This window comes from Nyctereutes procyonoides, unplaced genomic scaffold, assembly GCF_905146905.1.
Source record: "Nyctereutes procyonoides isolate TBG_1078 unplaced genomic scaffold, NYPRO_anot_genome, whole genome shotgun sequence".
Classification (NCBI taxonomy): domain Eukaryota; kingdom Metazoa; phylum Chordata; class Mammalia; order Carnivora; family Canidae; genus Nyctereutes; species Nyctereutes procyonoides.
Genome location: NW_026575133.1, coordinates 23,855,701 through 23,883,239, shown reverse-complemented (window position 1 = coordinate 23,883,239; position 27,539 = coordinate 23,855,701). Strand labels below are relative to the sequence as shown.

The window sequence follows — 27,539 nt, the reverse complement described above, 5'->3', positions numbered from 1 at the left end:
GACCGGCGCCCCTCGCCGCCGCCGCCGCCGCCGTCGGTGCTGCTGGAGGGAGCGCAGCGCGCCTGGGGCTAGGGGGCGAGCTGCACCGACTTTTTCCAGCTCAGCCGGCGGCAGCTCGCGGGGGCTGAAAGCGCAGGCGAGTGCGAACTTGCGCGCTCGTTCTTGCAGCGCCGGAGCCGGAGCCGCGCGGGGGAGCCAGGCCGGGCCCCGCCAGGCGCCGGCGGGGCTCGGGGGGTCCCGGCCGGGCGCGCCCCGCCGCCGCCGCTCGCCTCCAAGCCGCGCTCTCGCCAAACCCTCCTGCGGGCCTGCCTTCCTCCGGCCCGATTCAATAAAACCCAGCCTTAAAAGCAAACCTGCTTTCACACTCGGGGCACCCATTATGTGTTTGGTGTGAAACGCTATCAACATTTAAAACCCCATTGTCCCCCTGGTCCCAAATCCCTGTAAATCTTCTACTGGCCGCAACTCATTTTCATCTGAAAAGCCTGTTTAGTTTGAATAGAAAAGCAATCAGGCGCCCCTCTCCCTCTCCCTCTCCCTCTCCCTGGAATGTCAATTAAAATGCAGATTTCTCTGAGCTCTTTAGCGCCCCAAGAAGGGGGAGAAAAACAGGATATTCCAGGCCAACAAATGAAAGAAATGCTACAATGGAAGCGGACCTGCTGGTGGTTAGGAGTTCCCCAAAGCTGCTGCAAGTTCTCACTGGCTTGCTGGCGTTAACCGAGGGGTGGGTTGTCGGCCCCAGTCAGCCTGTATGTTGTGTTTTTTTGAGATTTCGGTATGTTGAGGACCCTCCCCTCCACCCCCTCTCGCCTCCGCCGCCCAGATTTGACCCCTTGATAGCTCCCTCCATAACTCAGCTCAAAAGACAAGGGGAGCAGTAGGGAGGCTCTGAGCTCCGAGATAGGTCTGCCCCCTGGGGGGGGGGACCCCAGCATCCCAACCTTGCTTGGCACTGTTGACTTTCCTGATGTAAAATCTGCCGGGAACAAAGCGCCCAAGTGCTCAGCGCGGCTGAGCCAGCAGAGGCCAGATCACCGCTCAGTGGTAGAAGCTCAGTTGAAGCAGGCGCTGCGTTGGTTTGCCTTCTTGGACCGTGGGGGCTTTGGGGATATTTTGGCTAATTGAGGAGCCCAGCACAAACCTGGCATGGGGACCACTCGCCCCCCAGGCTCTCTTGTCACTTTGCCTGTCTTTGGGGGCAGGCTTGTGCCCAGGTGAAAACGGACCAGGGGAGCGGGTGGCCGTCAAGAGCCAGCCGTCCATCATAGGGAGGGTGACAGCTCCTCCCGGGGCCCAGGCTGAGAAGAGAGTTCCCTTTCAAGGGGAAAAATAAACACGCTGGGGCTTTCACTGAGGCTCAGACTCCAGGAAGGATTATGGTATTGAAGGCAGGAAGCCGAGATTGTGGCCGCCAGCAGCCTGCTGGGCCTGTGTTCCCAACACCGAGCCTCGGGACCTAATTATCCTGCCTAGGAGGTCCCTCCGTGCCTGTGTCCACTCCGGTGAGGAGTTGTGCAGACCTGTTGCCTTAGGCCTCTGCCTCCTAGAGGTTTGGGCAGGGGGCGGCCTGGGGCCTGGACCTGGTAGTGGCTAAAACTCAAGTTTCTGGTGCAAACTGATGGGCTGAATGAATGGGCTGAGATTTAGCTGATTTGGGTCACTGGCCAGCTTTCTCTGCCTGGAGCAGAGGAAGCCCCTCTGGGCTGGGACAGGTGGGTGATGAGGCCAGGGGAAGCAGCCTGGGATGAAATCTACTAGGATTTAAGATTGTGCACAAAGTTGTGTCAGAGGCAGAACGTTCCCATGCATTCTGGAAATGCTTAGTAAATCAATGAGAGCGCTTGTGTACTCTCCTCCCACACGTATGTAGAAATAGATAAGAGTTATCTTTTGAGGCTCTTAACTTCAAGAGGAAAGAAGATTTAGGGGAAAACAACATCCTTCAAGCAATCTGAAAATAAGAGGGTGTGCTCACATGCACATGCACACGCTTTCCTTGCTTTTCCTGTGAATCACACCGTTTCACATGTGCTCTCTTCTGAAGCCGAGGGTTTTTTTTTTTTTTCTTTCTCCTTCTCAGGAACTGGTTACAGCATTCTCTTTTCCCATTCTAATCCCCAGTCAAGGCTAACAGGAACAGTTTTTCTGATGTAGCTTCGGAGAGGCTCAGGCAATGATGAAATCTTACGGCAGGATTTGAAACATCAAGTTGGCATGCCAAAAGCCCGGGCTTTAGAGATTATTATATTAGAGGTCTCACCCTCAACACCCCCCCCCCCACCTCTCCCACCCCTCCCACCCCGATCTTAAAATGTAGTTCACAGAATCACAGAATCTGTGATTCTTTTCAGCTTTTCTCAAGTTTGTGCATTTCGGTTCTGCACCTAGTACTTGCGGATAATGAACACATTTAAAGTTATTTGGAATTCTTAAGCTTGGACGATTCTCTTTGCTTTTGGGTCACATGGGTGAACAGACCAGCAAGTGGAGCAGCACCCCCTGTAACATCTACTCTGAGGTTTTAGCCAATTGGTGAGCGTTTTGAAAGTTGTCGGCCCAATCACGCCCCACGACAGTAATTTACATATCACCATCCTCGCTAATAAACACCTGCGTTAGTCCTCAGAGTTCGCACCCGCTCCTCTCCTTTCGGTAACCCAGCCTGTATGGGCTGAGGACATTTTCGAGGCCCGGGCTGCCGGTAGTGACATTGGAAGGGGATTCAGGCTCTGATCCTCTTTTGGGAATCCGCCGCCTTGAATGTATTTGCCGTCCCGTTCATTCAACGTAAGTGGCTGCTTGGCGAACGATTGCAATACATTTCCGCATTGGAAAATGAATCCTGATAAACTGGTGGGGCTTTTTGGTAGCCTTCCTGGGGTCCCTTTTATTTCGCCGGTCCCCTTTCTTGCTGGGTGCTACGGTGCAGCCCCAGGAATAAGTCTGCAAGCAGCCGCCTCCGCCGTCCCCATCCAGCTGTCTGAAAAGGCCCAGTTGGCCTAAGAGAGGTTAGCAGGGCCGGCTCTGCCAACCCGAGCCTTGGTCACTTGCCTTTGTAGTTGCCCTTGAAACTAAGGTCACGTTGCTTCTGCGTTCGGAGGGCTCTCGAGGTGACAGCGGATGGCAGAAGAGAGTGCACTTTGCCTAAGTGAAGTGGCCGCTCGGAGCCGCTCCCGGGGCTACTCTTTCATCTCCGCTTCTGAAAAGTCTGCTTCCTGGAGATCAGCCCGACCCGGGGTGGGCCGGCCTGGTGGGAGCACCCGCGACCCCGAGGCACGCGTGCATTTGCCGCTGATGCAGAGGAACTGCTGGCGCATATCTATTTGAAGAGGCCCAGAAACTGTTTTAGCCCCTTGGGTTTCAATGAATTGGCCTCGGGGAGGAGGATTTCACTGACTCGCCGACTCTGTCTCCCCTAGAGGCTGCAGCGGCTGCGGCAGCACCTTGGCTCCGTAGCCCACCGCAGGCTGGAGGCGTTGCTGGCAGTCCATGCTCGCAGAGGAGGTGTGCAGATGGGAGTGACGTCCACATGGAGATACGGAAGAGGACGGGGGATTGGCACCGCCGCGGCCATGGTCAGCTGGGCCCGCTTCGTCTGCTTGGCCGCGGTCACCATGGCAACCTTGTCCCTGGCCCGGCCCTCCTTCAATTTAGTGGAGGACACCACGTTAGAGCCCGAAGGTAAGTTGCTTCGCCCCACCTTTCGGGGTGCCAAGTTTGTTTGGGGAGGTGTCTGCGGAAGTGGCACTTTAGGTCAAGGCCTGTTTGGGAATCAGCTGCCCTTGCATTGTAAGTGAGTCTCTGTAGAGCAAGGAGAGGGGGGCTCTCTGCTCCCCTGCAAGTCCGAGATTGCTGCCGGACCCCCCCCCCCCCCCCCCGCAACCCCTAAGTCAGCGATTGTGAGAGAAGGTTCCTTGCTGTGACACTGCAGGCAGAACGGTAGAGTTTGGTGGTTTCTTGGTGTGTGCGTTTCTCTGCACTGGGTGAGGGAGGCAGCCGGCACTTCACCTTTTTCCAGTGGCCCGGGAGAGCTGTGGGAGGGGAGCCTGCAGGTGAATGCCATCTAGAGCCTTCCTGCAGGAGCATTCTTAGTGGAGGGGGAGTCTTGCTTAGGATGTAAAGAATTGCTGTTTTCCTGCAAAAGGAGCCATGAAGGGAAATGGCCATCATCTGAAATGCTGACGTTTTATTTTCATTGTCTAAGGAGAAAAAGAAGCTTCTGAAGTTCACAGATGCTTGACCTATTACTTTTTTTTTTTAAGTCATTGTAATTCCCAATACCTAAGCAATACGTCACAGAAGCTGCAAATTCTGTTTTAGGTAAATTTGCAAGTGGAGGTGCATGGGCGTCTCCCACGTCTGTGAGAACTTCCAGATCGAAGAGGCCACACGCTGGTATTTCAGCTTTGGAAATTTTAATTGTAAAGGCAGAAAGCCAGTTGTGAACACTCAATGGGGCTGAATTACTCAGCTGGGCAGGTTTGGAACCTCCTTCCCGGGTCTTTGGGGGCAGACGACAGTAGCCAAGCCTCCACTTGGGGCGGCATTGAAATCTGTCATCAGCAGGGAATATTGGTAGCTGAGTTATTTTTCGAGTGGTAATCCGAGAATAAAACGGCAGATCCCAGCACTCATCGCCACTTAATGAACCTGTTTGCTGAGAGCCCACCTGGTGCTTGCTTAGCTTTGGGGGCGGCCATGGGTCCTGAGTGGTCTCGGGTCAGCTCAGCTGTTCTGGCAAAGCACCCCATGCCACAGGCCAGAGAAGGACAGAGAGCTGCTTGGGGACAACAGGGGAAGGAGGGCTGCGTTCCCCTTTAGATGAGAGCACTGAGAAGGGGGCTTCCAGTGAGACCCCACACACAGGTTGTGAAAAGATAGGTTAGGGTAGCTGTTTTCCTAAAATAGCTGTGATTACCCTAAGTGGTCAAGCACCGGTGAGATTGAGGCTGGGGGGCCCTGTGCCACGCAGAGGCTTGGAGGCTTTACCAGAACAGGTGCGGTGATGTCACAGATGTCTCCGGGAGGGGGAGTCTGGCGAGGGTTTCTGTCTGTGGCACTTACAGGCTTCAGCTACGGTGATTATGGGACAAGCCACCTTGTGACATGTGCTGTGACTTGAACACGCATATGATTTGCAAAGGCGATGTCTTTTTAAAGGGCTTCATGTGAGAGAAAAGGGTCCTGGTTTCTGAAAGTCATGCCTGTACTTCTTTAATTTTGCTAATAATTAAAATAGATGTGCTTCCTAATTGCTGGTTTTCCCTTGAGTGCATGGCTCAGCACATAGCGAGGCAGCTGAGCCAGGATTTCCTACCGGGGGAGCCCAGGAATGGCCCAGGTTAGGAAGAAACTGTCATTTTTCATTTTTATCTTCAGGGCAGCATTATTGGGAGTTTATCTCAACAGAAAGTGTGAAAGGGTCCTGGAGGACTTTTTAATCGTCCTTAATTACTGAAGAAAGTCTAAAATCTTCAGGAAGAAAGAGGTGGGGCAGAGAGGGAAAGAAACTGTGCACAGTGATAAAGTCCCCCCAACGGTTCTTTGTGTGGAAAAAAATCATGACCAACAATGGGAGTATTGTTGAAAGCAGGTCTTCCCAACCGGGATCTGTGGATACTCTGGGGGGTTGTGGGGGAGGGGGGTTTGCGAATTCCCCCAAATTATAGGAAATAACTTTGGAAAAGTCATTTCGTGCATTTTTCTGGGTTCACAGCTTCTGTGAGGTTTGTGTCCAGGGTTGTGAGACGTTTTAAGCAGAAGACGCGGACCTGCAGAGGGGTGGCTTAGGAAAAGCATGCGAACCCCTGTACCCGTTTGCCTCTCTGTCATCCAGTGGTTTGCTAAGATGACCATGAAGGTCTTCATTAATGTTAAATGTATATTAATGTCCTTGGGAGCTTTTCTGGTTACTCACATCAAAAGGTCACCAGGAGATTTCAGGGTCCCTGGTAGCAGACAGCAGTCAGCCCTCGGCCTGGCATCTCCTGAGCACCCGGGACACATTATCATCCTTGTTCCCGGGGACATGGGCACATGTGTCTGCTCTGCCCTGTGGGGGCCAGGTGTGCCAGTTGCTAAAACATCAGGAAATGTGGAGGCTTTGGGGGACAGCTGAGAAGAAAGTTCTAACAGAGAAGGCCCTTGGTGTCTGCAGGCAGCTGTGTTTGCTTTCTGTAGGGTCTGTGCTGTCCTGGTCTGCTAGCACCATATTGGCAACCCATTTGACTTCTTCCATTGCAGGAGTTTTGCTTTGGTGTCAGTCTAATTCCAGATGAAAAAAGAGTTAAGTGGAAGCCGACCAACTGACTGGGACCGCTCCAGTTTAGGCCATGGTCCTGCCGAACTGGGGGGAAAGAGGGAGGGAGGGAGGAAGGATGGATGGATGAGTGTGTGTTAATCCCAGTGTGTCCTGTGTGGCCAGTATAACGATAGCTTTGGGTAACATAAATTCAGCCTTAAACTACTACTGTGCCAGGCCCCATCTTGGAAGACTTTTTGTTTTGTTAATTTGAAGGCTCATATTAGATGATGTCTATTGGGCTGGACCAAAGGAAAATGTGTCCAGAGCAAAATGCGAGTAAGTTCCAGGAAGGAGCCTGGAGCCCTAATACTGGAGGATCCTTTTGGAGTCTTCTCGGCTTTGTACAGTATTATCCTATATCATCCTATCATATCATCTATCACATACCATTTGTCTTCTGGACACTGTGAAGTGATAACAGTAGGGTTGGATCTACTCAACTGACTTGACAAGAAAATAATCTCCAGGAGATTTTAGTTAATATCCCAGATTAAAAAAGAATATTTTCAGTTGGTCGTTCATTTGTTGGAGGGGAATGGCTGAAGGCTATAAACTCAGTTATTGACTCAAAAGGCGGGGGGCAGTCGTCAATGCCAAGTACTCTTCTGTTGATTAATATTCTAATTATTTAAAGAATAGTCAAGCTTGATTATACTGGGGAGGAGGTGACTCTTTCAAGTTCTTTCTGACGTTGTCACCTACTCCGGTTAATTAAGTCCTTGTTGACATTAATGATATCTTTGTTTACACCAGCCCAGTAGGAGCTAAAATAAAAGGGCTTTTCCAACCCCAAACCCCTAATTACTTTCCCACCCTCCACAAAGTGTGATTCTGGAAAGCAACAACCTGGGAAGAAAGTAGTTTGCGTTTTTTTTCTTTTTTTAAACCAATTTTTTGGCCACCTTCTAAGAGGTGATGCTGTCCTGGACCAATGCGAGTTGGTCCAAAGCTCAGTGGCAGAGTGGGTGAGCGAAGGATGCACACGGAGAACTTTCTAAGTCAGATTTTTCCAGCATGGTTTAGTCCTTTGTTAGAAGTCTTGTACATGCCATAACATCAGCCATACGCATTTAATTGCAAGTTAAAAGAAAAAAAAGGATATATCCGCATACCAAGAGTGAATGACTTAGAATAATCTTCTGTTTTGTATTATCTGCATCTTTGTTTCTCAGTACGAGTGTTAATATTTAAGAGTTGACTAGAACTTGAGAGTTAGTCGAGGAACAAGGACTGAGCTCTTGGTCAGCTAAACCAAATGCAGGCTTATGCAGTTACAGACACAGTGAAGTACACATTCTTTATTTGTGTATAAAGTATTTCACAATTCAGAGACAAAGAACTGTGCTTAATATTACTTCGAGAGCTATAATTGGGCAAGCTGAGAGAACTGGCGTTTGTGTACTTTCTATACTTTCTCTGATCTGAATTCAGTTGTGTGTGTGTGTGTGTGTGTGTTCTGTTTATTTTAACCAGTCAAAACAGTGAATACCTACTATGGGGACAAGCCCCCCCCCCCCCCCCCCAAGGAACCGTGAGTGGTTCTGTTCCAAGTCCTTGGGACCCAGCTGAGGGTGAGAATTCAGATAACCAGAGCCATCCAATAGGAGATGTTTCCAGTATCAGACTGAGTGAAGGATTAGTGGTTATGGAATACCTAGGCTCGCCTTTAGACAGGAAGAGTCTTGTTCAGTGTTCACATTCTGCATAAGATGTATCCAGTAGCCCTGCAGCCTGCGGTCTTCTTGTTTGGGTGTTGACTTACCCAGGGTAATTGTTAAAAGGCCACCATTCTTTCTCATCAGGGTCTGGCTTGATTTTCCATTTCTTTGGAAGCTGTCTGAATTTAGTCTTTCAAGGAGAACATGAGAAATTGGCTTTTGGGTGCCAGGTAGGAAGTACAGCCAGTGTGCTCATTGGATTCCGCTGTCCTGATTGGATTCTTAGCATGGTGACTTGCCTCGGTAGGCAACTCAGATTATTTTTGGCAAGTTTTTCAGGTGATCCCACAAATGATTCCCATCCGTTGGTTTTTACGTCGCTGTGCGGAAATACCCACGATTTTATTATTTGTTTTCTTTGAGGAGGGATGACTTTAGCCTTAGGTTCTGTATTCTTTTTATCTATTTGCTGTGTCCACTTAGATTTAGCGATGGCTCTGCTTTTTCAGCTTTAATGGCACAGAAATGCTTGATGTTGCACACCCTGCCACACCTTTGCCCCAGGTTCCTCGCTCTGACTTGCCCTTTTAGAGGGGTTTCTTTTAATTGACGTGACCCTGTTCAAGCCTGTACGTGGCTGAGCAGTGAACCTGATGTAGGGGCTGAACCTTTGGCCTCCACTAAAAGTTGGTCTGAGCAGGTACGCTGCAGCGTCGTCATATCCAAGGTGAGCATCGTTGTATCCAAGATGAGCAAACGCCTAAGAACACAGCTTTGGCATGTTAGAGGCTCTTGGACTTGAGATTTTATAATTTTTATTTTTATTTTATTATTTATTTTATTTTTATTTATTTATTTATTTTATTATTATTATTGTTTTAATGTAAGCTCTAGACCCAACATGGGCCTTGAACTCATGACCTTGAGATCAAGAGTCATGTGTTCTACACATTGAGCCAACTAAGGGTCCCGGATGTGAGATTTTTAAAGCTATGTATAACTCATGTTCCATTTTGGGGAAAATGTTTATCTTCACGCGAAGCCTTAAGGCTTTCTGGCAGCCGTGGAGTGTCCACAAATCGGCCACTTCCTTCTGCTTCCCCAGGTAGACTTGGAGTGACCCTGCTGGTTCAGCTGTGGCCTCCTTGAATTTGAGAATGTGTCAAGGGGAGGGAGGGTAGGGAGCCTGAGGCCAGGCTCTTTAATGAAGTCTGGTTGAACAAGCTGTTGGCCACTTTACTATAATGATCCCATGTGTCTTGGAGGTGTCTCCTTCTGAAATGAACAAAGCTCACACTTTTCCCAAGTGTTTTTTTTTTTTTTTCCTTTTCCCCTTCCTTGCTCTGATCTGTGACTACTCTTTTCTAAAAGGCCAGGATAGAAAATCCAAAATGGTAGCTGGCTCAATGCTGTGTGGTGCTTTTGGGCTTTCACTAGGCTTTATGAAAGTTTTGTAACTTCAAGGTTTTACTATTTACATATTCATGCAAAAGGATATTTAATTATTGGGACAGACTGTGGTTGTGTCCTTGAAGTGTGTATGTTATGTAAAATAGGCATGCTTTAGGTTTTCCGTGATTTTGGTTCTGGGAAACTTTGCACCATGATGGAGTTGTAAGATGTTGGGTGTGAACCGTTGTCATTTATTCCACTTTGGAATACATAAGTAATTACACCCCATTCTGGATTTTTGCCACTTCATGTGAATATTGAAAATCTCAGATTCTTTTTAGACTGAGTCAGGGAGCTAAGCTGTGACATATTCTTTCTTTTAACCCTTTGTCCAATTGAAGAATGGCGAATTCCAAGTCCTGTACGAATGGAATGCACATATTTGAAATTTCAGGTTCTAGTGAATATGTTTTATGAGGAGGTAAAAAAACAGCCTCTAAGGAAAGTTCTGATCTATTCAGGAATGAGGACAAGGGACATATTTATTTGTATGATTTATGTATCACCTTTCCTAGAAAGAAAGAAACTCTGTTCTGAGCTCTGATACTGAGAAACTCTCCATGAATTGTCATATTTATATTCTAACAGAAGAAGTCCTTTTTTATTCTATGTGGTCTCTTTTTACATATGGCTGTTTACCATTCAGGTTTTCCATACATGACCATAAAGTTGTAATGCTTTAAGAATATGTAGACACCATCAAGTCCAGCTTGGTGTGTTGGGTGGGGAGCGGGGTGGGCAGGGGCCATAGAATGAAAATAGGATCTTTGCTATTTTCAGTATCTTTACTGTGATAAGTCTTTGGTTTAAAATCTTTTTGGAAAACTCAAACTTCAGATTCTTAGTTGACAGTTAACTGTGAGATTGCCCCATAGGAGTGTGCCTGCCTTTAAGGGCCACCTCTTTGTCTGTCAAGCCTCCTGGGTTTCCACCAAAACATGTTGCATTCTTAGCTGTCGGGAGAGGTAGGTGCACAATTGAATATGGATCCTAAATGTTATGGATGTTTCAAATTAAAAATCATTCAGATCTTTAAAAGACCAAAAAGCCTCTATAAAATTAACTTAAAATTTTCAGCTGACATTGTTTCCCCCATAAAAATGAATGAAATAATTTTGAATAGCATGTATTGTGCTTTCTGGAGATAAGGAATTTGGCCTAGAGTTGGGCAACTCAGGCTTGAATCACTGCCTTATCTACTGATGCTGTGACCTTTGATCAGATAGATAATTTCTCTGAGCTTCCTTTTATCTAAAATGGTGCTGATAATATCTATGTGAAGGCGAGATATGAAGATTAAATGCAAGTAGATGTAGAATCCTTACTGTAGTTCCTGGCCTAGAAGAGGTGAGGTGCTTAGTAAATGCTACTTTTCTCTCTACCCATCCCCACTTTCTTGGCAATGTAAAAACCTGATACAGGATTAAAAAAAAAATCAAATGTTTTATTTCTTAAAGTGGGAGGGGGAAGGCCAGAGGGAGAGGGAGAGAATCTTATGCAGGAGCCATGCCCAGCGTGGAGCCCAATGATGTGGGGCTCCATCTCATGACTCTGAGATCATGGACCTGAGCTGAGACCAAGAGTTGGACACTTAACCAGCTGAGCCCCCCAGGAGCCTCTGATAGAGGATTTAAAACTAATATTTCAGGTATAGTTACCCTGCAATGTACAATGATAAATCTGATGAGGACATTTACCTTAATTATGCTCCAGGCCCTGCTTTATCCATCCCTTGTTATTATCTTGGGTCTTTGTGAGTCTGCACTTGAGAAATGTGATCTGATCACTTTGCTGGTTGCAGTCCAGATGGTTCAGGGTTGACCTATTTTTTTCCCCATTGAAAAAACACAGTTGTAGCTCTGCAGTCATGGTGGGACCCGCGCTTTGTGGAGAGCAGTATATTTTGGCAAGGAGAGAGTTTTCTGTTGGAGGCCTCCAAAAGATTGTGATTAGGCCCTGTGAAGAACGATGGAGACTGGGTTTTGGGGTCAGGGGTTGGGGTTGGGGTGTAGCATGCTCTGCTTTTGCTCAAGCCAGTGAGGGGAGCACCGTTATGGACTTCCTGCCCTGTTTGCCCATAGTGACTTCCCCTGGACAGCCTGCTGGGCATTGCTTGGTGCACAGGTAGCTGGGCTTCCAGAACTTAGGGAAGGTAAGGAAATTGTGAGGGGACCCTACTGCTAAGGGAGAGGAGCTGAACAGTCCTTTGCATGTTACACCCTGATGGGGTCACTTGATAGGACAGGTGGGGGTGTGAGGGGGAAGTGGTCAGTTGGATGGATGGGGTCATATTCTTTAGCCCATTCCTCGAGAGGATAAGGATGAAGATGGTAACAGTAACTCAGTACCATTTATTAAGTGCCTGCCATGTGTCAGACACAGTGCTAGCTAGGTACCTTGACCTGCACTGTGTCTCATCTTTTCTTCCTCCCGTTTTATTGAGATACAATAGACATAGAGCACTGTGTAAGTGTAAGGCATACAGCATGATGATTTGACTTATTTATATCAGGAAATGATGATCACAGTAACTTTAATATCTGTTACCTCCTCTAGACACACACAGAATATTTTTCATTGTGATGAGAACTCCTAAGATCTATTCCCTGATCCACAGGCACATGCACGGAACAGCCTGGTGATTACAGCTGTCATGCTTGTGTTAGGTGCCTAGTGCTTGTGTTACAACTAGAAGTTTGTACCTTGTGAACACTTTCCTCCACCCTCATCTCTAATCTTAGTAATCCAGCTGGCCCCAGGTATCCATAGTCCCATTTTATGGAGGAAATCCTAGACCAAGACTCTTGGAGATGAAATGTTTCTTCCAAGGCCTCATTGTTAGCTTGGGCCCAGGCATTTGGGTGAATTTATTTGTGTCAGTCACAAAGACTTTATCATTGGATTTTCCTTCTTTTTCCTGAGCAGGAGAATCTTTTGTGGGATATGTGGTGGCTCCCTCGTTCTTTCCTAGATCTGTCATTTGACTATTAAACGTGCAAGGAACACGCTGCTGGTCGGTTGCACTTCTCCATTGTCACTTCTCCACACATCCACACCTATCTTCCTAAAGCTATTTAAAGAAAAGTCATGGGCGATAAAACCTCTCCAATAATTACCCCTTTGTCATTCTTCTAGAATGGCCTCCGGTGGTTATGTAGCTTATTAGTGAAAACTCAACCCTTCTCCTGCCCAGTAGACTGGAGGGAGATGCTGAGAGTCCTGGTTAGTGACCCAGGCTGAGTCACACGGCAGGAGTCTGGGCAGGTAGGGCTGGCCGCCCTGGTATTTGCCCATTTTCTGGCGGTTTGCCCTGGCACTGCTAACTGTTTGCCTTTTTGGTTGTCACTTTGATAGTATGTCAAACTTTTCTTCAGCATGTCTGATTTTCGATTGGGTCAAGACCCACCTGCACAGACTGGTGTACCCGAGGCTCCTACCACCTGCAGTCAGGGAAATGACAAATTCCAAGGCCTACCTACCTCGCCCTTATGATGTCAGAAACTAGGAAAGAAAAAAAAAAGTGGGAAAGGGGGAAAAAAAATCTAAGAATGAAAGGCCAGAAGGAATAATACCTATACCTTCTGTTGGCTACGAGGGGCAGCCCAAAGGGAGGATGAGGCTGAGGAGTAGAGGATTTTGAAAGCAAACAAAGTTCATTTTGGGCGGTTAAAAAAAGGTAATTTCTGAGACGCCTGGGTGGCTCCGTGGTTGAGCGTCTGCGTTGGCTCAGGGCATGATCCCAGGGTCCTGGGATGGAGTCCCACATCGGGCTCCCCGCAGGGAGCCTGCTTCTCCCTCAGCCTATGTCTCTGCCCCTCTTTCTGTGCCTCTCATGAATAAATAAATAATAAAAAGATCTTCAAATATATTTAAAAAGAACTTCTGAATGGAGCTTGCTGGACATGGAGGTGAATTGGGGCTGGTTTTAGTCTGCTGGACTTTGCAGTGAACTTGTACAGTGACTGCAGAAGGCCCAGGGGTCGTGGCATTGAGAAGAGGGCCTCAGTGTACGACAGAAGGTTCTGAGAACTTGGCCGGAGGAGACCGTGCAGCTTTCCCTCTCAGCTTCGCAGCCCTGGTGGGGTGACACCTCTCAGAGCCTGGCAGAGGCAACAGGAGCATAATTGCTGTGGCTTCTTTGACTGTCCCCCCAGATATATTTTTTGAATCCCTACTGTGTGCTGGATTCTGTGGGGTGAGCACGGCAAGCCAGAAGTAGTCTCAAGTGCTGTTGAGTGGGTGGACATAGACCTTTGTCACGTAACTACAAAAATGGGGCTCCAGTTCCAGTCTGGGATGCAGGTGCCCTGAAGAGCAGCGCGGGGAGTCTCACAGGGAGGCAGGAACCCTAAGGAGGCCTGAGTGCTTCTGCGATGGGGGCCAGGGGCTTGTGCGAGGCTAGAGAAGGAGGCCGTGCTAGGCTGGGAGGCCTGTGGGCCATGTTGAGGATTTTTCTGGGTCCTCCGACTATGCAGCTTCCTGAGGCTACTCTCCTGGGGAGGTGGGCACCACCTTGATTGATCAGCATCCCCCCCAACCCCACATCGGCCCTAGTCAGTATCAGCCAGATGCTTCCTGCACAGCTCGAGAACTGTCCGGAGCTTGGCCCCTCTGCTGTCCGCTGAGGCTGTCTGCCAGCCTTCACGTGTTGCTGAGAGGTGCTCACCCTTAAAGGTAGGGCCTGTGAACAGGTGGTCAGGGGTAGCTCTCAGCCTCTTCCTCATGTGTCTGGAGCTGTGGTTTCTTAGCAGGCTAACGTGGAAGCCGGGAGATGGTGGAGGGTAGGGGAGCCCAGTGGACCTGGCCTGGGTAGTGAACACTGATTATGGGGCCTCCCCTGATGACCCCCGGGTGTGTCCTCCACAGCAAGCCAAGATGCTTGGGGTCCCAGCACAGAGGAGATGCTCTGGTGGGTTTTGCCAGGGGCTCTGCCTGGAGAAACGTGATCTCTTCCAGGTTTGTTTTGGAGAAGGTTTTATTTCTATGCAAATACATAGCTTAGGGCCTAGGAGTAAGGTTAATAACCCTGGTGACACCTGTCTTAATTTGGAATTTCCTGAATGAATGTGGTTTCAGTCCTGGGGCACAGGGCACAGGATCGCCCTAGGGGAACATTTTCTTTTCTCTGTCAATCACTGGAGGAAAGTATCCCAGGGGTGTGGACCTGTAGTTCTTGGTCCTGTGGGACGAAGCCCCCTGGGGATGGGCCCCGCCCGCCGCAGAGGCTCCCTGCCCCCTCTGACTTCAGCAAACCTCCAAGAGGTCATTCCGACCCAGCTGCCAGCTAAAGAGCCCTCGGGCTATGAATCTGTGCCTTCAGCCTGAGCAGGATTTCTGCCTGGGCTGGGCCCGAACTTGCTGAGGCCTGCGTTGCTAGATCAAACCCATTCAAATGAGGAGGGCCATCTGTTTCCCCGTATGCAGCTGCTGTCTCTTCATTTGTAAATGGCCGGGATGCTGCTGGTTGGGGGGGACCGACCAGTCCTGGGACACAGCTGCAGACTCTGAACAAGTGTTGGAGCTGGGGTCCTGCTGAGAGGGAATGGTCCAGCCCTTTAAGTAAACTTGCTGACCGGTACCAGCAAAGGCAAAGGCTCCCCCCCACCCCCAGCTAAGCAGGAGGCGGCCAGGCCCTCATGGAGTAACTCTTATTCCACCCTCTTTGCCTTTTCTTTTGTCCCTGGGGAACTATACTCACGTACTCCCGGAGAGTAGGCCTGGGGGAAAATGTCACATAGGATTTGGCCTCTATCTGACTTTCCAGGGACTCACAGGGCAAATGTACCCATTTTAATGTGTACCGTGGGCTATTGATGCCCATGTCCGCATGTGACCTGGTCCCAGAGAAGCTTCTAGGAGCCAGGGGTAACTCACGGGAGTGTGGAAAGGTGACTTGCCACCCCTGAACTCTTGCTTCTGGAATGTGATCAGCATGCTGGCTTTGGGGCATGCTCTCTGGAAAGCCGGCCAATTACCCCACTTGCTGTAACCTGGCTCCTCAGGCTTGGGAGCTGTGCAGGGCTCGGCTTGGGCCCCTTGCCCGAGGGGTTTGCTGTTCAGGGTGACTCCTGGAATGCTGTGGGCTTGTGATGAGGCATCTTGGGAAGGGAGCCCTGCTGGGGCTTCTGTGCCCTGGATGTAAATATCAAGTATCCCCGATTTGCTGGATGGATGAACAGTAGATGCTATTTTAACAAGCAGCGGGCCTCTTCCCTCAGTAAAGCCATCAAAGAGGTGTCATTGGTGTTGCTCTTTTGCAAGGTGCTTCGGGGTTTAGTTCCATTAGAGAACATTCTAGAAATCCCCACTTAGGTAACCTATATAGATACGAGGTGACAGATTCGCGCATTTGAAAGAAAACCTGTCTTTAGGTCTGAGGACTGCAAATCAGGGTTCCCATGTGGCTGGGGAGAAAACAAGATCTGCTGCTCAGTTAGGATCAAGCTGCAACCCACCTGGAGGCACCCAGCCTGGCCCTGGCCAGAGGTGCTTTTGCTCACATGTCCCATGTCCCCCAACCCCCAACCCGGCTTTAGGATTTACAAAGGCCTTCCTAGGCGGCCTCTTGGTTTGTCCTCCATGATGACCTTGACCAGTAGCAGGCTAGCCCGGAGGTGTTTTCCTGTAAACTAGGACTCAGGCTCCGCAATGGGAAGGAGCTGCCCAAGTCCATGTGGCTTCATCACTGCAAAACCGGAGTTCAGACTTGTCCTTGGACGCTGGCACCGAACAACTCCCAGAGTGGGCTTTGGACCAGCCGCATGCATGACCACTATCTGGGAGCTTGTGGGAAATTCAGACCCTCAGACCCCACTCCACGTCTACTGATGCAGAAACTGTGGAAATGGGGGCCAAGGAGCCGTGCTTTAATACTCCATCCAAGTGGTCTTTATGCAAAATAAAGTCTGAGAAGCACAGCGCTGATCCCCTCCCGCAAGAAGCTCAGTTGGAGAGGGTGGGTGGGGAGGCAGGCTGTATTTGGCTGGGTATGTACTAGATGTATAAACAAAGGCTGTAGTGTCTTGGAGATGAGAGCAGTGTTAGTGGGGATCAGGAATTTTCACAGAGGAGATGATATTCCAGCTGGGCTTTGAAGGCTAAATAGGAGCTTGGCAGGCAGAGTAGTGGAGGTAGGGTGTACAGGTCGAGGAAAGAGTACCCATTAGAACAGACAAGTCTAGGATGTGAGGGAGAAGGTGGAGAAGGATCTGGGGCCTGGGCCAAGACCTTATTGTGGATGATGTTCTTTGGGTTTCACTCTGTCAGAGTGGAGAGTGGTCTCTGCCTCCCCCCCACCCCCCGTCAGATTTGCTTTCAGAAGCTTACTCTGGACCATGGCGGGGAGTTGTAGAGGTCTTGGCCTTGCTCTCTTTTCAGAGCTGTTTCAAAAAAAATTTTTTTTTTTAAGATTTTATTTATTTATCCATGAGAGACAGAGAGAGGCAGAGACACAGGCAGAGGGAGAATCGGGCTCCCTGCAGGGAGCCTGATGTGGGACTCAATCCCAGGACCCCAGGATCACGCCCTGAGCCGAAGGCAGACGCTCAACCCTTGAGGCACCCAGGCGTCCCAGAGCTGTTTCAGAATTAACAGGAGAGCAGATGTGGGGCCTAATAGATGGAAGGCAGGACGGAGAAGTAGGGCTTGAGGGCCTACTTGGAGCTTGAGTCCACATTATGTGGTGATTCTATTCAGCAAGAGGCTGCAGGAGGGGAGCAAGTGGCAGGGCCCTTCCTTAATTTGGGTAGCACCTCTGTAGACATGCAGGTGATGTGCTCCCTCAGGCAGGTGGGAGTGGGAACCTGTGAGCAGGGTCTTGAGTGTCATTGACCTGGAGTGGGTGGGCTGCAGAGATGGAGGGGAATGGAGTGTAGGGAAGGGACCACAGGAACCAGGAGTGGGATTGTGCACATATTCGTAGATACAAGGGGTGTGGAAGGAGGAGGTCCCAGGAAGGCAAGAACTCCACCCCAGGGCTCGGTTCTTAGGAGCACTGGCACATGCGCATAAGCAGAAAACAGAAGGACACTATAGATGCTTAACACTAAACTAGGGTGTCAAGGGCACTAGAAATATAATAGAAGGTTCCCCTCTGTTTTCTTCCATCCCCATCCTTGCATGTTGAGAGCACCTGGTTAGGTGGCTTTTCTGTCTTTCATGCTGCGTCAGGAGCGGTGATTTCGGCTGCGGTCTTCCTGCTGGCGGATACACTCATGTTCTTGCTGCGTGCCGGTGCCGAGCTGGATGCTTTTTTGCCTGCTCTCTCTTTTATTATGTTCTTGGTTTGCAGGTGAAGAAACAGGAAGTGATGACAAAAGCAGAGAGGCTCCTCTCAGGTCACATAGTTTGTAAGTGGCAAATGGGGACTTAGGTCTGTGCTCACTGTGTCCTTTTAACATCTCCAGCATGTCCTTGTGTGAAGAGTCACCAGGGAGGGGACAGAGATGGGCCCGGAGCCTAAATGCCAGGGCTCCAGGAAGCGCTCAGGGACCAGCTATGGGAATCGAAGGAGCATCCAGTTAGGAAGGTGGCTTAACCCCTTCATATGAGGAAGAGGGCTGTGCTGTTGTCAGGGCTCGGGGGTGCTGAAAACACTGTGGAGGCAGAGAGGTTTTCAGAGCCGGAGATGTGCTCATTTTAGAGGCGATACCTCTGCAAGGCCACTCCTGATTTTTTTTTTAAGATTTCCTTTATTTATTCATGAGAGATAGAGAGGCAGAGGGAGAAATAGGATCCCTGTGGGGAGCCCGATGAGGGACTCAATCCCAGGACCCTGGGATCACACCCTGAGCCAAAGGCAGATGCTCAACCACTGAGCCACCCGTGAGGTGCCCAAGGCCACTTGTAATCTTAAAGATTGTGTTGATAGGGATCCCTGGGTGGCGCAGTGGTTTAGCGCCTGCCTTTGGCCCAGGGCGCGATCCTGGAGACCCGGGATCAAATCCCACGTCGGGCTCCCGGTGCATGGAGCCTGCTTCTCCCTCTGCCTGTGTCTCTGCTTCTCTCTCTCTCTCTCTCTGTGTGACTATCATAAATAAATAAACATTTAAAAAAAAAAAAAGATTGTGTTGATAAATGATAAAGGTCAAGCAAATCCCATTCATTCCTTTACTCTTTACCTTCTCCTGAAGCCCTGTTCCCCCCATTGCCCCCTGGTTCCCTTCCTGATCCAGGGAGTACAAACCGCCCCCCCCCCCCCAAGAAATGTCCTAGGATTCTGGGTCAGTCGGTAGGGCCACCAGCATCATCATGCCCAAGGAAGCCCAGAAGATCTTGAGAAACGCCTGGCAAGTGTGCTTCCGGAAGGCAGGAGGCTCGGGCCCGATGACCAGGCGGTCGAGCACGTAGACTCCTCGTTGTACATCCGACTGGGGGGTGCGGGCTCCTGTGACATAACTTCTAGTGCCAGTTTCTGCTTCAGATAATCTAATGGCATGTTTGGGAAGCGCTTTTTGACCAGAGGGCTCAGTTTTGAGGCTCTTGCTCAAGCAGAGCTGCTGGGACCTTGATGCAGATGACCTCGATCGTACCTGCATCCTGGTGGTCTGGTGGAAACTGCTCTCCCGAACAGAAGACTTCGCTGTATGTGTTGTGACTGGGGAGAAAACCTTCCTTTGGGCGTCCCCCAAATATGAAGGAAGGTGGCTTCCTCTCTCTCCCCTTTGGAGAATGTGACAATTAGCAGCCTAAAACGTCGGGATCAAAAGGAGAGGAGCTGCAGACAACAAAACGGGGAGTGACCATTTCCACTTAGGGTCCAAATCTTGGGTGATAGTGATGACTGCGGAGATGAGTGCATTCCTGGGCACTTCGCTGTTTCTACATTTTGATTTTTCTCATGGGCACCAAACAGCATTTCTTTTCAAGCTTGGAAAGCTGTTCGCCGTGTATCTCCAAGATACAGCTAAATTATATGAGGGGTGTGCCTAAATATATAATTTTTAATGGTTACCATATTGGAACCATATGCCATTATCCCATCTGATCTTGAGGAATGTGAGCCAGTCCAGAATTTCTGGAACAGGCAAGCTACTGTGGCAGAGGTAGCTATTAGTGGTTGTTACGGCCCCCGTGGAACCGACGAGGAGAGTTTTAAGTGCTGACGTGTGTCTCTAAGACACCCCGACAATTGGTCGGAGAGAGGAATCTGCAGCCTTCCAGACTGTTTACGTATCTGTGTTCCGTTGCTGTGACTTCCTCGTACCCCCCGTTTTTATGTTGGCAGTATTTCCCGAGGTAGGGAACTTTCATCTTTATATTGTGCAGCCTACTCGGCTCTCCCTCCTGCCTCTTAAAGAACAAGTGGTACCCATGCCTTATAAGGTCTCCGCTGGATGTCCCGAGGTCTGTCTTCTGCTGTTCTTGCGGACGGGAAGCTCCGAGGATGTCTGCGCCTTGGCTGTGTGTGCAGGGGTCTGCACTGGGGCCCGCAGGGGCGGCCGTTCCTGACGTCACTGGGCGGGGGGGGGGATCCCAGTACCTTTATGTCGTCCCGTGGGTGCGTCTCGGCGCCAGGCAGACTGGTCTGTGCCATCGCCCTCCGGGGCTCGCGGGAAAGCTGTGCCGTGATGCCCAGCGTCCTGACTGCCCAGACTCCCCCGATTCCAGCTTGTAAAAATACTTCAGGAGTCCTGTCTCACACGAGGGGGTTTGTGTTCCATTCCCGTGGACAGAAAGTTGGGTTCGGGCCAGTTACAGCTCCTTCCCCGGACCACAGCGTTGGCCGCTCCAGGCCATCCGAGACCCCGAGGGCGAGCCCGGGCGAACCGGAACGGACGGGCTCAGCCGCCACTTAACTTCCACGTGTCTCGTGCCCTGTGACGTTGCGGTGACATTTGCAGCTTCGGTCTGTGTGCAGTGTCCTGTCGGTGATACTCCCTCCTCCTGCGCGGCCGAGGGCTGTCTGGGAGAGGGCACCAGGAAGCCCGGGCTCTTTTACTGCTCTTGCCCCCAGGGCTGCTGTGACCTTCCCAAGGGGAGCCTGGAGCTGAGCCCAGTGGGGTGGGTTTGTCCCTGCAGCCCGCCCCCTGCACCCCCCCCTCTGCTCGGGCCACACCCCCGGGGGTGGGATGGGATCTGATTCTGCAGTTTGTTCTCTCTCTCTCTCTCTTTCTCTCTCTCTCTGTCCCTTTTTAACCCTTTCTGGGGGATGTGTTTGGGGCTCAGCCACCCGGGACTATCAGAAATGTGGGGGGCTGCGATCCAGGGGTTGCCCCTGCGCATCCTCAGAGCCGGGTTCCTGTCTCTTAGCCACGATTATCCTTTTTTTTTTTTTAAAGATTTTATTTATTTATTCATAAGAGATACACACAGAGAGGCAGAGACACAGGCAGAGGGAGAAGCAGGCTCCACGCAGGGAGCCCGATGCGGGACTCGACCCCGGGACCCCGGGACCACGCCCCGGGCCGACGCAGGCGCTCCACCGCTGAGCCCCCCGGGGACCCCCATTCGACTGCAGCCGCAATGATCTTGACATCGGGGAAGCCACCGTCCCGCGGAAACCCCACGAAAGGCTTAATTGGCGCCGTGTGACGTCGTGGCAGAAGCCGCCTTGTCGGCCCGTCGGAGTTGACGTCCGCGTCCACCCTGCGCGCCCCGGGCGGCCGAGCGGGCTCCCATCTGTTCCCTGTTTGCCTTCGGGCGCCATTTCAAAAACCACACGGGCAAGTTTATAGGCAAATGTTATAAAAAGTGACAGTCTGAAGTGCTGCTACGGCTGGCTTGGCAACAGAGAGCGTTACCTGAAATAGCTTACTGTTCCAAACTCCCTCCCCGTCAGCGGTCCCCAGACGGGCCTGCTGGTGACCCTGCGAGGGTCCGGGGACGGGCACCGGGGAGTCGTGACAGTCCCGGCCTATCGGACTTTCATGGGATGTGTCCCCCCCCCCCCCCCCCCACTTAGGCTCTAAGCATATTCAGCCGGGATTTGCTTCCCTGGGCTTACTTACCCAGGGGTTGACACCTGTGGCCTGTGGCTAGTGACGTCAGCTGATGCTGCTGCCGTAGCTCACTGCCCCTGCCCTGACCTGCTGAGCGCTGGCCCCTGCCTCAGTTTCTTCTCTGCCCAGTGGAGGCCCCTCAGCTCCCCAGGAGTGAGGGCACGAGGCCTTCCTGAGGGTGGGGACAGCACAGACTGCACGCGGGGGACACCGCTCGTTTGGTGGCATGCTGCAGGAGCACCCACTCGCTCATTTCTTACTATCCCCGTGGTCACTTTATGGAGAAGAAGCCTTGTGACCACCTGCTGCTGACACTTCTCAGGGTTTGAAACTTGAGGGGAGCAAGTTGACATCGGTGCACCCACAGTGTGCATGGGGTGCGTAGAAACCAGCACGGTGAGCCATCCCAGGGCCTCATCTCATCCTCTTGCCCTTTTAGGTGACAGTGACAAACAGTGTGCGGCGCTATAGTGTGGGTCTGTGCTCGCTTTCTCACGTCCTCGCGAACTTGATCTTCTATCCTGAAAGATAGGTGGGAACGTTCCCTGTCTGTGAAAGAGTATTCAGTGTGTGTGGAGCGGAATGGCTTCTGGAACCTTCCCCCTGTTGTGTTTTGGCAAGATCGGATGAGGGACAGCATTGGGCTGTGCGCTCCAGGTGGCTTTCTCCCCCCCACCCCCAATAAGAAAGGTTAAAAGTAAGCTGTAGCACCAGGAAAAAAAAAATCCAGGAAATGTTAATATGACTATAAAAGGTATTGTTTAAGTCTCCCGGGGAATACTTTGCCCTATGTCAACTGTCGTGTTTTACAGACCAGGCCAAGCAGCTTGTTGGGAGTGAAGGGGAGGATCGTGTCCGTGGAAGCTGATCGACCTCAGTGGGAGGCTACCGGGGCATCACAGATGCATCATCGAGGGTGTCAGAGGACTTGGCTCCCCACAGAGCCGTGTCAGGGAGATGCCCTGTGCAGGTGTGGGCAGAACGGGCAGGGAGCATGTGTGCAGGGTGCGGGCAAGAAGGTCACCTGTAGGATTCAGGCACAGAAGAGAAGCCCAAGCCCCCAGTGGCCTCTTGGGGAGGCGGGGACAGAGTGGCCTCCATAGTGCCAGCTATTGGAGTTCCAGGCAAAGCACCCATGACCTTGGCACCTTGTCCCAAGGTGTGTTTGATGCAGGAGCCCACAAGCCGGACGGGGGTGCTCCTGGGTGGTGTGGCAGTGGACCTGTGTGGCACCCCTTCCCTCCCTGTGCTCACCTCCTGCTCCCTCCCGTTCCCAAACTTCCTCCACCCTCCCCTTCTTTTTATTCACCTGTTCTTTCTCCCTGAGCCTTGCCTGCAGTCCTCCTGGTGGACAGGGATACCCCTTCCCCCCATGAACTTTCTGTGACCTGATCCTCAGGTGAGGGAGGAGCCCGTGCTTTCTGAATTTCCTGTGTGGTAGTTAGGGGTTCAGCCTTGAAGTCAGGTGGCTTAATCTTACTGGTGAACATTGTTCTTGATGTATTGGGGGGGGGGTTATTTTACTATCCTTGAAGCTTTTCACCCACCTGGAAAACTGGGTGATGGTTTTGACCTGGTTTTACTAGAAATAAAAACCACTTTTAGGAGAAGTCTTCTTCCATTGAGATGGGAGCCCGTCAGTAAAACTGTCCTGCGTTCTGTGGAGATCCACTCATCTAGATGGTCTCTGAGTAGCCTCTGGGAACAGCGGTGCTCGAGTCACTGCGAGAGCCTTCAGCCTTGAAGGGTGACAGCAGTTGTGCCTGTCACGGGCCCCACCAGTTTGGACAGTGTGGTTCCTGTTGCTTGTCTCGTTGGGTCCTCGCAGGTGACACTGTGTTCTGTGGGCCTTCCTGCTTTTCAATGGCTGAGGGACCCGGAGTGGGGAGAGGAAGCAGGAACAGAGTGGAATGGGGCCTCAGGGCTCCATCCCCTTCGCATGCAGGACGGCACCCGTGTGCCCAACAGCTCCTTGTGGCCCTTGCGGCCTCACTGTGTCCTGTTCCTCCTACAACTGGCAGTTGGTGGTGCCTTTGGCGACGTTGGTCTGGGCACCTCTGGTTTCAACGACACTTATTTCCGATGACGCAAAGGATTCTCAGTGAAGATGCATTCCTTTAGAGACGGAGAAATCATAACTCTACCTTTGCCAGGGGAGAGATTTTTCTGCATCATACGTGCAGGTATCTTGCTTATTATTATTATATTTTAAGCTGTGTCAGCGCATTCCACTGCCTGCATGAGATGAGGGCCAGGGCAGAGGCAGGCTGGCCGCATGGGTCCCAGTCTTTCCTGAAGGGGGGGTGGGGGAGCACTGAGGTTTGGGTCCAGCTTCTCCTGCTCAGTCATCTCCTGATGACCAGTTCTGGCTCACGGGAAAGCAGATTTTGTAATATTCTCAGTGACTTGCTGATGATAAATATTGGTCATAATCATAAACATTGATTATTTTATGACCCAGGCTAATCCGCTGTCAGTTTGTTCTAACACTGTGGGTGCTGCTTGAGTTAAGTATTTTTTGGTTATAGGGGACCCAGATGACACCCGATCCTTGCTCTGACCAGCACCGAAGGGGCGTTGGGCCAGATGGCCTTTGGGACACCATCAGTTCTGTGACTCCAGGGGCCAAGCTGAATTGCTTTTTCCTCCTCCTCTACCTTCCCGCCCTCCCCTTTCCCACGTTTTTCCTCCTTTTCCTTTCCTGCTCAGGCCTCAGAGCTCAAGAACTTTGTATCAGTCCCCCCATTTAGCTGCAAGAGGCCTTCCGCAGCCTCAGGAAGAGTGGCCCAAGGACCGTCCAGCAGAGTTCCCAGCAACATCACATTGCCCGTCACTCCCTAGAGCATCCTCCTCTGAGCATCCCCTTAAGCAGGGGTTGGCCGACTTCTGTAAAGGGCAAGGCTTTGCAGGACATAGGGTATCTGTCACTGTAACGCATCAGCTGCCCAGGAGATGCTTGAGGAATGAACGTGGCTGAGCGCCAGCGAAACGGTTCACGAAGTCGGGCAATGGCTGGGTTTGGCCTGGGGGCCGTAGGCAGCTCCTGCTTTAGAACGAGCGCTCCCTGACAGAGTGTGCTTGTGCCACTGTCTTGCTGTGTTTGGCTTCCTGACACTTAGGACCACCTCCTGTACTTTAGATTTTTTTTTGGTGATTTTTAAAAAAATGTATTGTCTGTCGCCCCCGCTGTAAGTAAAGTTCCGCCAGCGTTGCCAGGATTTCATCGTCCCTGTTGCATCCTGAGCCTCCAGAGTGAAGCGTGGCCCATAGTCGGGGTTCAGTAGGTGTTGAACGAGAAAAACAAACGTACTTGGGAAATGTAACCTGCCTGTGAGCTGGGGTTTTCTGCCTTTGTTTCCAGGTGTGTTGATTGTTGTTAAATTTGACTTCCATTTTCTTTCTTTCTTTCTTTTTTATTTTTTAAAGATTTTTATTTTTTCATGAGAGACACACAGATTAAGGCAGAGACACAGGCAGAGGGAAAAGCAGGCACCCTGTTGGGAGCCTGATCCGGGTCTTGATCCCAGGACCCCAGGATCATGCCCTGAGCTGAAGGCAGACGCTCAACCACTGAGCCACTCAGGTGCCCCTGACTTCTGTTTTCTTATTTTTTTGCTGGGATTATCTTTTTATGTCTCTGTCCTATTCAATGTCTGGGCCCATCTTGGCGTGTATATGTTTTTGCAGATACCCCTTTGGGGGGGCCCTCACCCTCCCATGTTGGCTAGTGATGGTGGTGTGGAGGAGGATTTCTAGAACCAGATGCACACGGTCCTCACTGTTCCTTCAACAGTGGGCCTAAGGCACAAAGGCACTTTATTCCATTGTTACATGGGAGATGTGTCCAGACGACACACGAAAGGACAAAACAGTTGCCTTGTGAGATTTGGAGGCAGCAAATGGAAGAGCTTCCCAGAGCGGGGAAGCTTGATGTTTCCTGGGCCTGGGACTCTGGGTACCATTCATAGTTCCCATTGTGAAGGATGAAAACCCATTCATGGGTCCTCGTGGGTCCCAGCCAGTGCCTCCAGCAACTCTCCATAGAGTAGGCCTGTGGCTTCCTCTCGCCTCTGCTTGCACACACTGCCTGGGTGCCCTCTTGTCCTGGGGATGCAGTCATGTTTAGCACGGGCCCCTTCCATGTGTATGCCTTGGGGTGGGGAGGGACGCTCAAGGACACCCGAACTCTCCGTCTAGATCTTGCCATCTCCCTGGGAGTCAGGACATGGCTGTGTGATATGTGGTGCTTTCCCAGAAGCGGGTGAAGCTGGCAGGTGAATGAAGAGGGGAGATCCACTTCACCCCAGGCCGGGGGATGGATGGCAAACTCACATCCAGCAGGATGATACGAGCCTGGAAAGATGAGTTGGGTAAATGGGGAGATGAGGGAGGAAGGAGTACCACTAAAAGGACAAGAGAGGCAGAGGCCTGAGGAGGCTGGAACCGAGGATGCGTGGTGGAGGCCTGGTGGGCAGGAAGGGACCCGGCTATGACTGTGTTGGAGGGTCAGGTGTGCCGGGCTCAGCGGCTTCATTTCCAGATCCATTTCTGTGCAATATGGAAGCTACCTCTTGGCTGTCTGGTGGGCGTTTTGTTCTTTTTGGTCTTAAGAAAACAAACAAACAAACAAACAAACAAAAAAACACGAGCGATCCAACTTACCTAGCACAGAATTAAGTCTCCAGACCAGCAAAGTACTCTGAGCTTGAGAGTTTTGTAGAAGGAGCCATTAGTTTCCCTTGAGTTTGAGGCATTTCATGTTAAGAAGCTCAGTTTTGAGATGACAAAGTCTAGCAAAAAATAAACAGGTGTGTGTGTGCGTGTGTGTGCGTAGATGTAGACACACAGCCGTGCAATCACATTGAGTGAAAAAAATGGTAAAACACACGTCCTTACGAATTAAAAAAAAAAAAAAAAAGCCACACAAATAGAACTTCTCGGTGTGACAGTTGCGAGCAAGCTTTGGATGAGCAGTCAACTGCAAAGTTTTCTTGTACGCTCTCATTCCATGCTGGGTGTCGGGTCCCGTGCAGACTCGGTGGGGGCAGCTTCTGCTGGGGGCCTCCTCTGGTCACGTCTCAGACACAGCCCGCTCTGTGCACGAGGCTGCTTCCTGGCTTCCCGGGTACCATTTGCAAACCAAGAACTGCCTCTCGGAGGAATAAACTGGGCCGCCACTGACCTTTGTTGGACGTTCTCTCCTTTTCCTCCTTCCCATCTGTCTCCATCTTCTCTCTCCTACCTTTCTGCAGAGCCGCCAACCAAATACCAAATCTCCCAACCTGAAGTTTACGTGGCCGCGCCTGGGGAATCGCTAGAGTTGCGCTGTCTGTTGAGAGATGCCGCCACGATCATTTGGACTAAGGATGGGGTACACTTGGGGCCCAACAATAGGACAGTGCTTATTGGGGAATACTTGCAGATAAAAGGTGCCACGCCTAGAGACTCCGGCCTCTATGCTTGCACGGCGGCTAGGCCGGTAGACAGCGAGGCTGTCTACTTCATGGTGAATGTCACAGGTGAGTTGGCCTGCGCGCCCTCTGCTCTCTCTCCTCTGTAGCCAGTTTTCTGGGTCAAATTGTATCGGACAAGCAAAATCATAGCAGGAGCTGCTAATCGGATGCCACGCACAGAGCTTCATAGTTGAAGTTCTTTCCCCGGACCAGCTCAACCAGAGGGGCTGGTCGTTAAAAATGACACGATTCTCCTGTGCAAAGTAACAGTCTACGTTTAAGACAGTACGCTTTTCTAGAAGTAAAAGCCCTGCTTTCTGCCCCCGTGCCCCCCGCCCATACTGCCTGGCATCCTTGGCATTTAGAATACAGGATTAAAATTCAATGTGGAAGATTTCCGATTCCGTTTGTTAAAATTTGAGTTTCTCTCCTTGATTTTTTAATTTTTTTCTGCCGTGCAGTTGGGGGGAACTGCACGGGCCCCCTTTGTGGCCGGGGTTCAAGGTTTGCTTTCAGAAGTTAGTAAACGGATGGAAGGCCACACAGGGGCTGAGTTTGGCTAGGGACTAATCCCCTTCTCGAAGGGGGATCCTGAGCACTGAAGGGTGGTGTTGGAAAGAATCTTTGGATAATAGCACAATCAGTGAGTCTGCTGGGGACTTGAATGTTGTTTGAAGCTGAAAACCCAGTTTCAATATATCCAACTTGACAGTATGTTTAAAGAACGTGA

General features: G+C 50.8%; 1 protein-coding gene across 5 annotated transcripts in view; it reads left to right on the top strand.

The window, feature by feature from the left end:
- Nucleotides 1-2,670: 2,670 nt before the first annotated feature.
- FGFR2 (fibroblast growth factor receptor 2) overlaps nt 2,671-27,539 on the top strand; it is a 102,787-nt gene continuing 77,918 nt past the window's right edge. The window contains exons 1-4 of one of the 5 annotated variants that reach the window (XM_055345946.1): nt 2,671-2,790; nt 3,423-3,684; nt 4,324-4,398; nt 26,609-26,875. In XM_055345946.1, the coding sequence (XP_055201921.1) occupies nt 2,764-2,790; nt 3,423-3,684; nt 4,324-4,398; nt 26,609-26,875 (631 nt within the window). In that variant the 5' untranslated portion in view covers nt 2,671-2,763. The remainder of the gene's footprint in view (nt 2,791-3,422; nt 3,685-4,323; nt 4,399-26,608; nt 26,876-27,539) is intronic. The other 4 variants (XM_055345945.1, XM_055345948.1, XM_055345947.1 and 1 more) reach the window with 4 other exon arrangements.